This window comes from Sinocyclocheilus rhinocerous, unplaced genomic scaffold (genome assembly GCF_001515625.1).
Source record: "Sinocyclocheilus rhinocerous isolate Xijiao unplaced genomic scaffold, SAMN03320098_v1.1 scaffold234, whole genome shotgun sequence".
NCBI lineage: Eukaryota > Metazoa > Chordata > Actinopteri > Cypriniformes > Cyprinidae > Sinocyclocheilus > Sinocyclocheilus rhinocerous.
The window spans coordinates 397,331-415,556 of NW_015644337.1; the positions used below are offsets into that span (position 1 = coordinate 397,331).

At 35.9% G+C, this 18,226-nt stretch overlaps 1 protein-coding gene across 1 annotated transcript in view; it reads left to right on the top strand.

Annotated features, from left to right (window-relative positions):
• LOC107758121 (transmembrane protein 104) overlaps positions 1 to 18,226 on the top strand; it is a 54,378-nt gene that overhangs the window by 4,311 nt on the left and 31,841 nt on the right. The window contains exons 4-8 of the mRNA XM_016575784.1: positions 2,844 to 2,925; positions 4,189 to 4,285; positions 4,384 to 4,464; positions 10,643 to 10,742; positions 14,214 to 14,310. Coding sequence (XP_016431270.1) covers positions 2,844 to 2,925; positions 4,189 to 4,285; positions 4,384 to 4,464; positions 10,643 to 10,742; positions 14,214 to 14,310 — 457 coding nt within the window. The remainder of the gene's footprint in view (positions 1 to 2,843; positions 2,926 to 4,188; positions 4,286 to 4,383; positions 4,465 to 10,642; positions 10,743 to 14,213; positions 14,311 to 18,226) is intronic.

Here is an 18,226-nt window from a genome sequence, read left to right on the forward strand (position 1 = left end):
CGGGCTGGACTCCGCTTTGTCCATGGTGAAAGCCGATCCGGCGATCCACAGCGTGCAGTTGATGTATTTCCTCAGCGACCAGCACAGATCAGCTCTAGGTATGACGAAGCGGATATCGTCCTCTTTTGGAAGAGCAAACAAAGTAGTTTCGCTTTCACAACGAAACACAGCTCCTTCTTCACGACATGGCGGCGGCAACAACAATACTACAGCGAGAATCAAAGTTATGCTTTCTTTCTTTGCGTGAACATTTGGGCGGCGTTATGTAAATCTTCCCACATAGTGAGGTAGATATGTGGGGGCGTGTTCGAACGAGCCGTTTTAGGTAGGTGTGGCTAACTCTTAACTTTTATAAAGAATATCTCTTTGGATTTGAGACTTTAGTCTTTGCAACTTTACAGATCTTCTTTATGCACCAAGAGCTTGTAACACTCTAAAGAGAAAGGAAAAAATGAAATCGCATCATATGACCCCTTTAACAAAAACATTATAATGCAACGACACTTACATCGTCATCGCATCTTGTGCGCCGCTGATAAGGCTGCCTCCTTAACGCACACCTAAAATTCCAATGCGGATTTTTATTTTAAATTCGACGAATATTCGAAATTTTTTTTTTTTGACAGCTCTAGTTCACATTGCCAAACAGCAATATAATGGAATCAATGATTCAATCAAATGATTACTATGCACATGAGTGTAAGTATTGTATCTTATGTAAAAAATTTGAGAATAAGTGGTAAAATGCATAAACAGTGGCATCCTTTGTGAACTTGAGGAGAACTGCCTTCATACATCCACTACAAATCACCTTGATACTAGTAAATTAAGGATGTGTTTATACTTGTAGTTTGATTCTTATGGTTCTTTTGGTCCAGAACAAAAAAGAAAATGATTTATTTAATCCTGGTTTGCTTGGCATTTACACTGTCATTTTTAACACAAAACGACACCGTCACAACTTGATTGAACAGCTTTTATGACATATATTTTGTGTGCTGGTCTAAATGCACTCATATTTGTGTACAAATAATGCTGCTTTACCAGCTTGCAACTCACAAAGAGCTTGTAAAATGTGTTACTGTAAGTCAAAACAGCACGTTTGGTCCGTGTTGCATTTATATTTCAGTCAGAGTTCGGAAACTTGTTTCATGTGCACCAAAGTTTAAATACGCTCTAAAAGTCATCGCAAAAATGGGTCAGAAAGTAAAGCTCTGAGAAAACATTTAGCAGCATTTGTTTTCAGAAACCACTTGATTTGGTTGTTTTTCTTTTGCTGTTTTCTTATTGCGAGTCTTAAGTGCATACCTTGCTGCTAGGCTTGATTATTTTGGGGTTTCACGTCAGGCTGTGCGTATTAGATTTCCATCAATATTCTTTGTAGTGGTTTGCCAAACAGGGTTAGAATGAATCTCCAATTTGCATGTAGTTGGGGCATGAATTTGAGAAGTTTAATTCTCTACCTCGTCTTGTGTGCAGTGTGAGAGCACAGCTATTTCTCTCTGTCACTCGCTCATCTTTAGCTGACTTCTCAACCCTGTTACCGCTGCCGCTGGTGCTGTGGCCATCAAAGCACATTTATCACCTCTGCCCAACCTGCCAGCTGTCTGAGTCACTGACAGAGCCCAGGGGAGAGTTATGAGTGTTTAGATGAAACAGGATGGAGCTGTATATCAATGAAAGAGACCAGACAACAGTGGTCTTTAAATACAGGTTATAGTAGGAGATGGACGTAATATATATGACATACTAGGGTTGTCAAAAAAGAATTCGAATTTCGAATATTCGTCGAATTAAAAAAAAAAAATCCACATTCGAATTTTGCACTCGCGTCTCGCAGAGAAGCGGCATGTTTAAAAAGCCATGGAAAATTAATGCAAGTTCAACTTTTAAAAAAACATGTCTAAAGACGTTATGACGGTTTTTCCCCATCCCACTGTATCTCATGTTTTTAAATGAAGAAAGTAGCCTACTCTTTGTGATTGGTTTTCGGTCCTTTGTATTAAACTATACATACATGCATGGTGCTGTTTTTTTTCTTCTAATTGTTTAAGCAACTTTATTAATTATATATGGTTTATAAACATTATTTTAAACATTATGCACTTTTTTCCCCAAAGATAGTCGTTTTATTTTATTACGCTTTGAAAAAACGTGCATAATATTTTGCTCGATGCGCCCTCTTGTGGCCTCAGGAGAGAAGCCAAAAGCTTTTTCTCCCCCTAAGTGAAATTATGCCTTATAAATTCTCATATTTCGAATTTTGATAATATTTAAGTAGAAAATTCTAATTTAGTTTTTCAGTCATTTTGACAGCCCTATGACATACAGTTGCATATTTTGCACTAGGACTGAATTATATAGTTAAAAGTCTGTGTGTTTGTGTATAATAAAACATAAAAATATGTATTATTTAATTTTCTGTTTTAAGAAGATATTATCGGCTATTTTGTTTCTTTTTTTCCCCCTAGGACTGCACTAGGACTGAATGATATTATATAGTTAAAAGTCTGTGTGTTTGTGTATAATAAAACATAAAAATATGTATTATTTAATTTTCTGTTTTAAGTAGATATTATCGGTTATTTTGTTTCTTTTTTCTTTTTTTTTCTATTGACCACAACATACATCATTTCAGATGGGGAAACAAACATATTGCATTTAGTGGAAAAAAAAATTATAATCTTTTTTTGTTTAGTCTTTAAAATAATATGCAAAACCGTGATTATCATTTTTTTATTTTATGTTGTCTTTCAGGATTTTCTTTATGATACCAGCCAGTGGCTTGTCTCTGTATTATGTTTTTCCTTATTGTTGTTTTTAACTCTTCTGTCTTCTCTCAGTTTCATGACCACCACATTTGTGATTGAAGCCATGGCCGCTGCCAATGCCCATCTGCGCTGGAAGAGGAGAGAACAGGAAGAGGTTAGTAACTAGATCAGTTTAATGCCAGCTGAATAAGAACATTATGTTCTTATTCAGTCTCCGGTCATTCCCTATGAAAATTACACTGATCTTGGAAATGTTGCACGTCCCACTGCAGGTAATCAAGCCAGAAAGTCGATGAAGCTTTGAACGAGACTGACCTATCAGAGAATGAAACAGGGCCATGTAGGGCAGAAGTACTAAAATAGAGCTATTATGTGTTGAAGCAGACTCAGAACGAGGCCAATGCTCAGTATGATTCTAGTCCGTTGCACCAATACAAACAGAATATAGAAAACCTCTCTGGCAAACAATAAATTGGCCGATACAACTTTAAAAGCAAAATGTTTATATTTATATGCAATAGATCATCTCTTTTCTGCAACAGCATGTGTTGTGCATATATTATGTTTATGCTGAATAAGCATGCCATGACCAATTTTGCAGTTTAGCATGACAAATTGCTACCTTGTTTTTGTTTGGCACATTATATTGTGCACACAGCTTTTCAGCTGAGTGAACTGAAGCAATAATCAAAACATTTTCTCATAGAACGTCCTCTGTCAGTCATATTGAACATTGTCTTAAAAGGATACTTCACCAAAAATACAGATGTTATCCTTTACTTTCCAAACATGTATGTTATTACCGCACAAAAGAAGGCTGAATGAAAGTACAATACAATGAAAGTCAATGGGGACGAGTGCTGCAGAGATCTAAAATTAACAAAAAAAGCGCCAAAGATGTGGAAAAAAATATTTTCAAAATCTTCTGAAGCCATACACTACCAATCAAACGGTAGTTCAAAATACAGTAAAAACAGTAATGTTGTGTAATATTACTGCAATTTAAAATAATTGCTTTGTATTTGAATATAATATAAAATGTAATTTATTCTTGTGATGCAAAGCTGAATTTTCTGCATTGTTACTCCAGTCTTCAGTGTCACATGATCCTTCAGAAATCATTCTAATATACTGATTTGCTGCTCAAGAAACAGTATTGTTGAAAACAGTTGTGCTGCTTAATATTTTTGTGTGAACTGATACTTTTTTTTTCAAGATTCTTTGATGAATAGAAAGTTCAAAAGAACAGCATTTATTTGAAATTCTAAAAATATCTTTCTCGCGATTTAATCCACTTTTGCTGAATAAAAGTATTATATTCTTTCAAAAAACAGACCCCAGACTTTTTGGTTTTTGGTTATGAGCATGTTTGTTCAATAATTAAACTAACCATTTTTGTGGTCACAACCATTTTAAGGTTAATGACAGCGACTCCAGCTCTGACTATTCAGATGATGACGTTGTTATACGGGGACGTTCAGAACCCGTCGAGACGCGGCCCATTCTCTCTGTCCGTAAGTGCTGTTTGCGTTGTTTTGTGTCTTTGTCAATAAATTGATTTGCAATGTCGAAATCTTAAGCTCACTGTTGGGTTTGTCATCTGATATAACAGAGCGTGCTGCGAATATAGACCACTTTGACATTGTCGAGAGAGTCGAAATGGGACAAATGGCCTCCATGTTTTTTAATAAAGGTAAGAGTTCTTGCATCATTATGTGCTACAATGTAATCTACAGTTAAGACATTTAGCTTTATAAGGCTATTAAACAGGCCTTAAAAGATGGCTGCCGAAGGTCAAGTTTTGCTGGAATGTTCAGTCACAGTGAACAAGGTTATTGGCTGCTAATGAGGTGTAATTAGAACTAGTTCAATTGCTTTTGGTTGTAATTGCCTCACTCTAGATCCGTTATCTACTTTAATGTAAGGAAAGGAGAGGCTTGCTTAAAGATGGAGAGCCCAGGTAATGAGAATCTTATGATGAATATGAAGACGACGTGTTCACCTTGAACCACAGACCGAAGTGTCATTTATACAGATTCCTATTTTCAGGATTCTTGCCCTCCTAAGCATCATTTCACAAGCAGCGCTACGCAAAGGCTGACTCAACAGTGCCCAGAGCAGCCTTGTAATATCTCAACAGCATTGCTTTTGGCATCTTTTCCAAACCATCAAACAAAGGACGGAAATCAGAAATGGCTTGCTGCTCTGTTCCATACAGGGCTGGAAATTTAACCAGGGTGCAAAAATGCCATCAGAATTCACAAAAGTCCCCCAAAATTCAAGACAAGGGGGTAAAAATGCCTTTACACAATTAAACTGTATCTATTACAACTGTTGTAATTAATGTCAAATGTGAAAATGAATAAGTTACGGCATATTTAGACCTGCTCACGTTTTACATGTTTTTTGCAACGTTGAGCGTTATAACCAATCACACACATTTCTGTTGAGCTTATGAATGCGATGACCAATCAGAGGTGTCACTGGGATTAGTCACCGGTGAAGAAGAAATCATCTGAAAACACAGGAGTTTCAGTACACATGCTTACTGACTGAATTCTGCACTCTCGCAAATTCTTTCAACATAAGAGTAGATGCGATCTAAACAAGTTTAATTTTGCAGTGTAGACCGCTTCAGTGACTATAACGGGAGTTTTTCAGTGTGTGCGTAACTCACGCTAGACTGAAGTCATGGACTGCTTCAGTGATGGGGAATGTTCTTTGCTCGCTTTCTGTATAGAATTTATTTCCAGTTTAAATAACTGTTTTGTACTTCAAACTACTAAGATAACCAATATAAAATCTTGATTTTCTTGATTTTTTAAATGCGTAAATATATAATAAATGAAAGTCAGTATGGTTTTAGAGCGAAGAGGTCAACATCAGTGGCCATAATTGAAGTTGTGGAAGAAATCACAAACACCCTAGACAGAAAAAAAAATATGCAGTTGGAATATTTATTGATTTAAAGAAAGCCTTTGATGCACTCAATCATTCAATCTTACTCAATAAACTGGAAAGATATGGCATTAGGGGAGTGGCTTTGAACTGGATCAAAAGTTATTTAACTGAGAGACAACCGTTTGTGAAGTTGGGTGGGTTTACGTCACAGTGTCTGGGCATTGCTTGTGGGGTCCCTCAAGGATCAGTATTGGGTCCTAAGTTATTTAATTTATATATAAATGACATATTCCATGTATCTAAATTATTGAAACTGATATTATTTGCTGATGATACTAATATATTCTATTCTAGTGATAATTATAATACACTTATAAATATAGTAAATAAAGAATTAGTAAAACTAAAAACATGGATGGATGTTAATAAATTATCTCTGAATTTAAATAAAACTAAGTAATGATGTTTGGTAATTATAAAGAAAACTCTATAAATACATCTATAAATATAGATGGTGTTGCAATAGAAAAAGTGTCAGAAATTAAATTCTTAGGAATAACTATTGACAGTAAATTAAGCTGGAAACCACACATCAGATACATACAAGATAAATTATCCAAAAGTATCTCTGTAATTAATAAAGTTAAATATGTCCTGGAATATAATGCATTATATATATATTATTTCTGCAAATCCGGCTAATTAAACTTTTTTTATTTAGTTGATTTTTATACTGCACAACTCTTGTATAAAGCCAACAAAAATGAACTACCCGGTCAATATTCAAAAGTTCTTTACAGGAAGAGAGGGGGGATATAATCTGAGGGGATGTGGGAAGCTTAAAGTCCAGGTGGTGAGAACCACCAGGAAAAGTTTGTGTGTGTCTGTGTGTGGTGTCAAACTTTGGAATGGATATTGTAATTTACAACAAAACTGCACTATTAATTTAGTCATAGTACTGGTATTAATGCATTGTTATTGTGACGGTAGTAGAGATTATTATCACTATCATTGCCATTATTATTATTGTTATTTCTATTGTTATTATAAAACTGTGATTTAACAATATAATAGGATATGGTTATATTTGATATATTACATGATTATTATAAATACCGGGACATATTAGAATGTTTATGATAATGAGGATTATTATAATGTATTATTGTGATTATTGAGATGGTCCTATTGTATTTGGGTATTTGTATATAAATATTATAATATCACTCGTTCATCTTCAGAACACAAATTAAGATATTTTTGATGAAATCCGAGAGCTTTCTGACCCTGCATAGACAGCAAGGCAACTACCACTTTCAAGACCCAGAAAGGTAGTAAAGACATCATTAAAATAGTCCGGTCAATAGTCATCATGTGACATCAATTGTTCAACCGTAATTTTATGAAGCTACGAGAATTTTAACGATGTCCTTACTACCTTTCTGGGCCTTGAACGTGGTAGTTGCCTTGCTGTCTATGCAGGGTCTAATTGGGGGTGGGAGCAAGTAAGTTCTACTTCTTTCCACTCCCTTTCGAGCAAGTATTGTATGTGTAAATATGTGTGTGGATATGTGTATCATAGTTGTAATGTGTGTATATATGTGTATGTATGTGTGTGTATATATATATATATATATATATATATATATATAGAACACAAATTAAGATATTTTTGATGAAATCCGAGAGCTTTCTGACCCTGCATAGACAGCAAGGCAACTACCACTTTCAAGACCCAGAAAGGTAGTAAAGACATCATTAAAATAGTCCGGTCAATAGTCATCATGTGACATCAATTGTTCAACCGTAATTTTATGAAGCTACGAGAATTTTAACGATGTACTTACTACCTTTCTGGGCCTTGAACGTGGTAGTTGCCTTGCTGTCTATGCAGGGTCAGAAAGCTCTCGGATTTCATCAAAAATATCTTAATTTGTGTTCAGAAGATGAATGAAGGTCTTACAGGTTTGGAACGAAATGAGGGTTAGTAATTAATGACAGAACTATCCCTTCAACTTACGTCTGAGTTAGCCTTACAAGAATATGAAGAGCTGTTTTCCCACTCAAAGCATTTTTTAGGTATTCTATTAATCAAAAATTAATAAGCATTATTAGATGCTTTATTACAAGAGCAATAAACAACAACAATGGTTTGTCATTATACAGTTCTTTGTAATAAATAAAAAAAAAAATATCAGGAATTCATTTGCTTTATTTAGGCTATTTACATTATACTGCATAATGCAGTTGTCGTATAAATGTGCCATCTTTAAGCATCATTAAACAGTTGGTGTAAATAAACTTGATGATATATGCATATTCAGAGAAATTTACTGGTAATAGTCTATAGTATTCTGATTAATTTAAGTAACCGGTTAAATAGTATTTGACATAAAAGGCAACACAGAAACAGTTAGTATTAAGGTAATTGTAAAAAATCCTCTTATAAGGATAAACCCCCCCCCCCAGAAATCAATTCCAGGTGACAAATATTGCACTATAATGGAAAAGTAAATTTCTGACCTTGGTTCCATACGTCCACAGCATGTGAGGGCACACCGAACCCACTAGGTGGTGCACTCGTTACACCCTCCAACAAACCAGTGCTGCACGCACTCACTTTTGATGAACACAAACACACTCTTGTAGCTTCAGAGCTTAGTGTTTCCTCAGCACGGACGTCACACACACGCTCTGTCGCCTCTACGTTATTCTATTAAGCGTGATGTGCTCGCTTTGCTCTGACCTTTCCCATTGTGGGATGGAGCGAAGTGGCCACTTTGGAGGTGCACTTGGGAGAAACTAATGACTACCTGAGCAGCATAGCAGACTCTGATCGTAAATGTATTAAATTGAAGCGTAACTCACTGTGAAGTAGATTAGTATAGTTAGTGTGACTTTATTATTGACTAGCTTTAAATATAATACTCATTTGCCCTCCTGTCTTAGGACATGCGGTCTTTTTAATGCTAGTGCAATTGCTAAACGCATCCTTTGTAAAGGGGGTGATCAATCCATGAGCTGCCATTCAGTGGGGAAAAAACCACAGTCTTTTATGTGCCAAAATCAACTGTAGTTAGAGGCTTTAATGTTTGTGAATGGACTTTAGGATTGTCCAGGCAGGTGGAAGGTTGTTTTTAGAGAACACAATCAGCGACTATTTGTTTGCAGTTTAAGGTTAAAGCGGAATGCGAATTCTCTTTGGTCTGAAATTACCAACAGGAAGCCTGGCTTTCCCTTGTTTCATCATTGGACAGGTTTCTTCATGGCCGCTGGTTTATCAGGGATGTTCACAGTAACCTTCCCACTGACAGGTTGATTAGAAGTTAGCTTCGGATAATGTCACAGAGGAGATAGATTAGTTCATGATTGATTTTGTTGGTGCGCTTGCTAAGACTATTACTTTTGGCTCATGATGGGGATTTTTTCAGACCCCTAACCATAACTGTTAAACTTTGGTGCATAACTCGTCTTTCTCTGTTTGTTACATGTATGATTGTGATTGATACCTTAAATCATGCAGCTCATTGAGAAGAGGTGTGCGATTACTTTTCAGAGTGATTAGACTTACAACTTTCAGCTGGTGGATAAAACTAGAACAAAATCCCATATTTTTGTCCATGCTCACTTTTTCCTGTTTTAATTTTTAGATTGCCTCACTTAGTTATTTTTTACCCAAATTCACTTTTTAAAAACAATCGTTTTTAATTTTTTAGTGTTTGATTTTAAATGTATTTAGAAAAAATATTCTAGAATTTTAATATATTGTATATGCCATTCATCAGTTTTCAGCCATGACATGAAAATAATTATTAGCGTATCTAAATTGACCCACATTTTAGTTACCATTGCATCTCTTGATTACATTTACATATGCGTAATGAAGCAAGAAGTTTGGATTTTAATTCAGATACATTTTTCAAAAACAATACAGAAACCTTAGTAACAGACTCACTTTTTCTCTTTTATAAAATTTGTTTAAATTGTAAAATAAGCACTTTGACTGTATTGGTGTTCATAATTTCCCGTGTTTTCTGCCAGGTTTTTGCCATTTCATTTTTGTAAAATAAACTAGAACCGGTTTTAAAAATTATATTATTAATTAACCTCAATATTTTAATATTTAAATAACATGCTCACTCTTTCTCCTTTGTGAATTTAGCTTTAAAATTTGTAAAATAAGCTCTGCAAGTGACTTTGCGTTCATAATTTCCCATGTTTTCTGCCAGGTTTTTGCCACTCATCTTCGTAAAACATACTGGAACTGATTTAAAAATTATATTCTTAATCAACCTCAATATTTAAAGTAACATGCTCACATTTTCTCCTTTATAAATTTTACTTGACAAATTGTATAATAAGCACAGCAACTGAATTTCCCATGTTTTCTGCCAGGTTTTCGCCACTCATCTTCGTAAAACGAACTGGAACTGAAAGCAACATTTGCTGCTTTTTTATGTGGAGGAAAAGATGACTCAATTAAGCTTGTAAAAGAGTATATCTTAATTTTTTCTTTATTTAAATCTAGTTTTAATAGTCTGTTAGCTCTAGTCGACTTCAGAGTAATTAATGAGCTTATTGGTCGGTTGGACCGTTCAAGATCCTCGTAGGAGCTTCGGTGATGATGAATATGTAATATGGTAAGCCCATGTGTTTCCTCTTGAATGCTCTCCATCTCATCTGCAACTGGCAGGGACTGAGTGATGGATGGATGGATGGAGGAACAGGTCAGGTGAAGAGGAGTGTGGGGTTAATGAAGAGAAGAGCAGGGGGAATTTCGTAATTAAGTGCTTGCTTCTTTAATTAGGATGATTTATTTTTAGTGGGTATAGAGTGTTGGGAGGAATCTTCTTGGGAATGATGCCGCCCATCTTCATGTTCAGTCAACATCTCCACCTGTTTGTATTTGAAGTGATGTTTTATGTAAAGCCATGAATCTTCAGAATGACAGATGATGCTTCTTTCTGCAGTTGGTGTCAACATGTTCTACATCTGCATCATCGTGTACCTGTACGGAGACCTGGCCATTTATGCCGCTGCTGTACCTGTATCACTGATGGAAGTTGCATGGTGAGTTCAGGATATCCCATTTTGTTATTGTTCTAGACATTAATTAATGAAACATCAGCTTTATGTTTTGAATGTTCAAATTAGTCCCACCATTAAAACCTGACTTATTTCATATTAGTTGCAGATCAAGAAAATTGTTCCGTCATAAAAACTCAACTAAGTTCTTATTGCAGACGTTTTCACATATAAGTTGATGTTCGACAAATAAGAAATGTTTAAAGGGGTCCTATTATGCTTTTTCACTTTTTCAACTTTAGTTAGTCTGTAATGTTGCTGCTTGAGCATAAAAAAGATCTGCAAAGTTACAAAGCTCAAAGTCCACTTCAAAAGGAGATTTTATTTAACAGAAATCACTTTTCAAAAACTACAACGAACGACTCGTTTGGACTACAACGCATATACAACGGGATTTGTGATATCACAAATATCGTCGAATGGGACGAGACCTGGTTGAGCTGCACTAGAGAAGGCAACGAGTGTTATCACTATGTCGGAGACACGCTAGCTTTCCCAACGCAGACGAACTTAGAGTGGTTACAATCATCCGGGTTTAAATCGTGCTCAAATTGATTTGATTTTGACACAATATTTACACTGAAGCTGGCAGGCGGCTATGGTAAGGGGCATGACATTTCCCGACCAGTGGCCGAATGCTGCCAATCACAACACACACTGGCCCAGCTAACCAATCACAGCACATTTCGTATTTCAGAAGGCGGGCCTTCAATTGATACAGGAACTATTCGAGCCGTTCATGCCAGACTGAGGAGAGAGGTGTTGTAATAATGTAAAATATGTGAAAAATTATGTGTTTTCGAACAACCTAGTATGAGAGCCTGTACTAGTACACCCCCAAAATAAGATAAAGACTTTGTAAAAGAGCATAATAGGACCCCTTTAAAGGTCTGTTCACACCAAGATGCATTTTTGATAAACTGCAAAATGTGAATTTGATAAACATTTTAAGAAATCTGTTTGAACCAATGCAAACTAGGGTTGTGACGGTGAGGAAATTTTCCCACCGGTTAATCAACGTGTGACAATACTGATAATACCGGTGTCACCGTGGGGGCAGGGGCGTTTCCTCTTTTCCTCGCTTTCCTTCGCTTTTAAATAGCTTGCAAAAGCGGCGTGCGCATTTTACTTTCACTTTCAAATAGCTGCAATTCAGCGTCAATTGCTTGAATGCAACAACAAAATACAACGTCAAACTCACTTTAGCCTATATATAAAACATAGAACTTTTATTAACAAAACGAATAAAAATACACCATGCTTTTGGGCAGGCTATGCCTAATATAAAATAATAAATAACTTACATGAAGTTTAAGTAGGTAGCCTATACAAAACTGGAAATAAGTAAACATATAATATATAACCAAATATATAAGAAACGTAGAAAGTTTATTAGCAAAACGAATAAGAAAGCTTCGCGGTGGGCAAGTGACGTAACCAGTGTTGCGGCTTAACAACGGTATCACCGTCAGCACCGTCTATCGCGGCAAGCCTAATGCAAACATTTATTTGCCATCAATGTGTCATCTTTTTTTGGCCCATTTTTCATTGAACCTGTCTGCTATTTTATCTCATTGGTTTGTACAGACAAATTGCAAAAATAGCACAAATCGCACCAAATTTTTGTGCCGAGCATTCATTTTGGTGTGAACAAGCCTTCATCCTATAAAATCTACTTTATCATATTTGATAAATGAATTTCTAAGGCCTCGAAAATATCCACATGATCAAAACCTGTTGTACACAATGCCTTGTCATTTGATTATTTTTAATTAAGTAATAGGCCTCTTAGTATAATTGCAAAAATGTTTCCCTTCAGGTCCTGGTACACGTGTCTTTTTGCTGTGAAATCTTCACTGGTTTTTATCCACCTTTTTTTTCCCGTAAGAGCGGCCGCGTCCATTTGTAAATTTAATGTGTCTGGCTTCCGGTTTCATCCGCTTCCAGCTATTTTTAGCTGTACAAAACAGCTTGTTTTGCGGCTTGATATTTCAAACTGGTGTGTCTTACCATATTATTTTAATGTATTGTCTTAATTACGAACACACTTGGTTTGTAGTGCAAACAATTTTGACGTTTACTGCACTTTGTTATTCTTCTCGTTATTTCCCTACAGCGGCTTTTCAAACTGGTCTTACCATATTATTTTAATGTATTGTCTTAATTATGAACACACTTGGTTTGTAGTGCAAACAATTTTGACGTTTACTGCACTTTGTTATTCTTCTCGTTATTTCCCTACAGCGGCTAATGAATCGGAAGTCTCGCACATTGACAGAAAACGGCTTACTTCCACGTTGAAAAATAAGGTAGATAAAGTAAACATAAGAATAACTTTATATTGTTATTAGGATGGATGCATCGATTCGATACTCGGGATCGGTATCGGCTCCAAAGCTGGCATTTTCTGTCGGATCGAGTATAGGTCAGACGAGACCGATCCAAATCCAATATTGTGCATAGCTATACTATTCTGTTATTGTTAAGCCCCACGAAAGGTACAAAAACATTATAAAGCACCATAAAGTTTTGGTGCACTATATTTCAAGTAGTGGTCATTTTTCAAATATCGGCATCGCCCGATAAGTTTTTCTGTTTGGCCGATGCGTTGGAGGCGGGACTTTTATTTTATTTTATTAGTGTGCATGTGACCTGCATGATCGCGTGTTCTCGGGATGAAACTCTCTCCATGAAACTCTCTCCAAGAGAGCACAGTAACTGAAATTTCAAACTGTTAAACGTAAAGGCTAAATAAAATATCGCACAGATTTAATATACTACGCATCAATATCTCCTTCCTTTGTGCTTAGAACTTTTCTATGTGGAGCGCAGTGCGCTGTGACTCTGTTGCTTCAAGCATATCATTCTGCACACGCGATGCTCGTAAGCGCTTTGTGCTGCTCTCTATTGGAGCCTTTCATATACTTTTGCACAATGAAAGATTAATAATCTAATGTATAGCACAGTAATGGAGGCAGCAACATATGAAAGATACAGTTGAAGTCAAAAGTTTACATCCCTCTTTCACAATCTGCAAAATGTAAATTATTTTACCAAAATAAGAGAGATGCATACAAGATGCATGTTATTGTTTTTAGTACTGACCTGAATAAGATATTTCACATAAAAGATGTTTACATATAGTCCACAAGAGAAAATAATAGCTGAATTTATAAAAATAACCCCCGTTCAAAAAATTATTCTTAATACTGTGTTGTTACCTGAATGATCCACAGCTGTGTTTTTTTGTTTAGTGATAGTTGTTCATGAGTCCCTTGTTTGTCCTGAACTGTTAAACTGCCTGCTGTTCTTCAGAATAATTTTGAATGGTGTCATTTTTACAAATGGCCTGTAGAGTTCGAATCTGTCTTTTAGTTTTCTTGGTAAAGTAGTTTTAAAAACGCCTGAAATGAATTTTCAGAGGTCGGAAGTGTCTAATTGTTTGCCTTCTCACAGTGGGAATCACTCGTGCAGTGCTGGGAGTGTGAAATACAATGACACAGAGTCGTGCTGGGGCCCCGTAAGACGCAAGGATGCCTACAGAGTGTTTCTGGTGAGTGCAGCAGCGCCCGTTACAAACACACAGTCAAACACAAGCACCTTGTTGGCAGCACTTGTGTCTCGGCAGGGTGCTGGACTCACACCGGCAGAAGACTGAAGGTAAGAAAGACAAATGAGACACTTAATACTTCTGTGTAATCTCTGTGGACTCCTCGCCCCACGTGTATCAGGAGGCTCTTGAGTGTCCTTGAAATTCATGTAGAGCTACAGCACAAGACGCCGGTGTGATTTCCTCCTCGGCTTTAGCAGCGCAACAGTGATTGATGTGCTGATTCATTCCGCTCTGCTCCACCCTCCTTCATCTCTAGAAATGAGGGAAGTGGCTGTCCCATCTGCCAATAAAAAGCATTGTTTCAGCTTTTTTTTTTTTTTAAATCTCATCGCATGGATCAGCCTCTTACTGTGTGTTAACCACAGGAAATTATGCTGATTTTAGAATATGTGCCAATATGTGCTCGCCTTACAGATGTGGAGCTTTTTCCCCGTCATGCTCAGTTTGTCATCTCGTGTTGAGTTTTAAGATGAGGTCACATGCCTTGACATTATGAATGTTTAGTTTATTAGATAATTTCTGTACGCAGGCATTTAGGATGCTACACTGTAAAACCGGATAAGTTAATATAACTCAAAAAAAATTTTTTTAGTCTTTCGCACATTGCAAACTTAATAAAATAAAATCCGAAGCGAGTCAGCGAGCAACAACAACATGGCGTCTTTTCAAAAAGTTGCAGCAGCTAGTTGAGGGCGGAGCACGTAAGCACGTGCGTGACGTCAGACGGGAGTGTACTAAAACTATTTGAGGTGAATGAACGTTTTTATTTCTTTTGAGTAATTACAACCCAATTCCTTTATCAAAGATTTACTATTTGGTCTTACAGTGTAGAAGACATCAGCCACATCTTCCGTTCCCAAACTCTGAATCGTTTGACTAGAGAGCATCATTCATTTTCCTTCTGGACATGCCCTTAAATAAATCATATTTTTTTCTTCTTATTTGATGAAAGATTAATCCGCCCAGCTTATGAACTGAGTGTCACTGGGGCTGTTCTGTTCCTCTCACCTTAGCCTCCAACTGTCTCTGTTGTTGTGAGAGAGGAAAATTGACCAATTTGGAGTCTGGGGAATGTCCATAGGGCCCAAATGTCTGAGCCACCAAATTTATGAGCTTTATCAGACCAGGTAAATCTGTGGCACAGGATGTTTAACCAAGCACTTGGCAATTCTTGTTACAGCAATGAAAAGAAAAAGAAAAGAGTATTCTTCTAATTGTAATATAAAAAAACAGTGCATTGTTTAAGTGTTAAATGCATTATTAAAATGTTAATGTAATATTGTTAATATATTTATTTAAGTGCACAGAATTTAGTTTATTCTGATTAAAATAAATAAATAAATAAAATTGTGTCTGGAAAGGAAGGTTTTCATCACTATATGAGATTAATGTGAAGAAACTTTTTCTGCATTACAGTAATGAGATTTTTGGGGCAAAAATGTGCTTTTTTGGAATGAACATGAAAATGGCAACAAATCACAAATCTTAATGGTCCTAAAAATAGGATGCATTTTTTTTTGGTGCAAATTAATATTTCTTAATTTTGAGCCTTTTTTTTAATCTTGTGATGAAATATGAGGCAAGGATTTTTTGTGAGATTCACCCTTTAAGACTGTGCCATCACATTTACCACATCAGCAAAATTAAACACGCATTGGTACTTCGGTGTTTTAACATGATCACAAAAATGTCAGGTCACATTTGCATGCAAATGACTGACATTTACATAAATCCCCCATCTTTGCACTAACTTTGTTTTGAGTTTCGTCGTATACCTGAGCTTGTCTGAGAACACTTAACTGATGTTAGTTCATCACTTTGATTGCTTTTTAATCGCGTTGTTAATTAGCAGTTCCTCACTGACACTTCTTTCAAATCAAAGCAAGTTAGTCTAACCAGAGTCTTTGTTACTTATCTGGCCTTGCATTCTAGATCAGTGCTGATCATGCAAATCTATCCCCCGTTCTATTAAGAAGACTGCTGCTAGACCTAGCGCAAATCTATTACAAGCGCCATGATGTGAGAAAATGAAAGATCTAACAGTTTCACCTGTTATTATATCTTAAATCTTCAGAAATGCTTTCATGGCAATTTTTGGTTGTCCACTGAAGCATAATGTTTCTAGCAAATATTCCAGATTATTGAATTGTGCCCAAATGCCCTTGTAACATGTCTTGAATATATTCCTAAATGATCTTACTTTTGAAACCTGCCTTTAAGAGAGAGTGAGTTATGACCCCTCAGCTACCATAGCGCAGATGCATTCGTTTTTTCTGCTTTTTGGTGCGTCTTGACTTTGACTTGAAGCCGTACGTGGTCTACCTGAGAATATTTGAGAGCGATGGTCAGTTGTATCCCCTCGTGGCCGGTGGGATTGATGTTTGACACATTAGTGCAGCCTCATGGCATCAGCTTTAGAAAAGAAAAAAAGGGAAGATTAAGAGGGATATTATGCCTTCACATAACACCTTGCCTCACTGTAATCCCTGAGTGGGCGGCAGACCATGACACTGTTCTTTCTCTACCTGTGACACAAAGAGGGATGTTATGGATGTCTTTCTTTAGGGGAATGCGGCCAAAGAGTTTCCAGGAATGGAGTATGCTGGACTAAAGGTCCTCAAACTGCATGTCTCAGCAAAGGCCTTTTTAGCCGCTGTTCTGCTTTGTACTGCTTAACGGCTGTTCGCACCAATAACACAACACAACCGTTCATTGTGTAAAACTTTATTTTATTTTTAAAGTGGTGCTCTAACGGGTATAATACATTTGGTAATGGAACCTGCTGTAATTGGTGCCATAATATTGGACAGTTTCTTGGTGAAATTCATGCTTTTAAAGCCAAACCCCCAAAGGATTTTTTTTTTTTTTACCTAAAAATTTAAATGTTGTCATTTACTCACCCTCATGTCATTCCAAACCTCTATAATACTGACATTCTTCAAAATATTTTGTGTTCCACAGAACAAAAATGTCATTTTAATTAAAATCTAAAGGCACTTACAGATGTGAGCATTGTTAATATTATATAGTATTGTATAAAGTAGCATAAAATAGTTTTATGCATAACACATTATTTAGATTATAAATTTGCAGAAGTATAACACTAAAAATGTGTCTGATCAGGTGAGATCTGTGGTCTTTTTTTCTCTGATATGGAAGGAAAACTTTGCTTGGATTTGCATCTGTTTTTTAGGCGACCTGATTTAACCTATTTCTGAATAAAATATTCAATGGAAATTAATATTGGAAGGGACTTCATCCATCAGGATTTGATTGGGTCATGAAATGTTAGACTATGATATATTATTTTCCCCCGCTGTCACTGGTTTGTCTTGAGTAGAAGTAATTTCATATGAAGAGAAAGATGTAATCATTTAAAAATGTTTTATGTATATTTCTCTGAAATGACCTTTATATACTTTTATATTTTAATAGTTTGATATTAAAATGTAAATAAAAGTAAATTACGCAGCCATATATAATATACATTTTATATTAAAATATGAATCCAAGTAAATTTACTAGTATAATTAAAACAAATTTATATTTGTATTCAGGGCACGTTGTATAAATTTTCGCTGAATAATCCAACACAATAGGACCTGAGGCAGTTATGTAATTATGGCATTTATGATCCAATTTACACTCCATGTTTCATGACTCATTGCACGTTAGTTTTCATAATGGACAGTGTGTATGTAACAGCAGGTGCTTAATTCATTTCGTTCTCTTCTCATTTCTTCACAGTTTTCTCCCTTTTAAGTGTTAAGTAGATCACTGCTGTCACTATTTTATCCCATCATTTAAAAAAAAAAAAAAAAAAACAAAACAAAAAAAATACCCCTGCCATTCCACT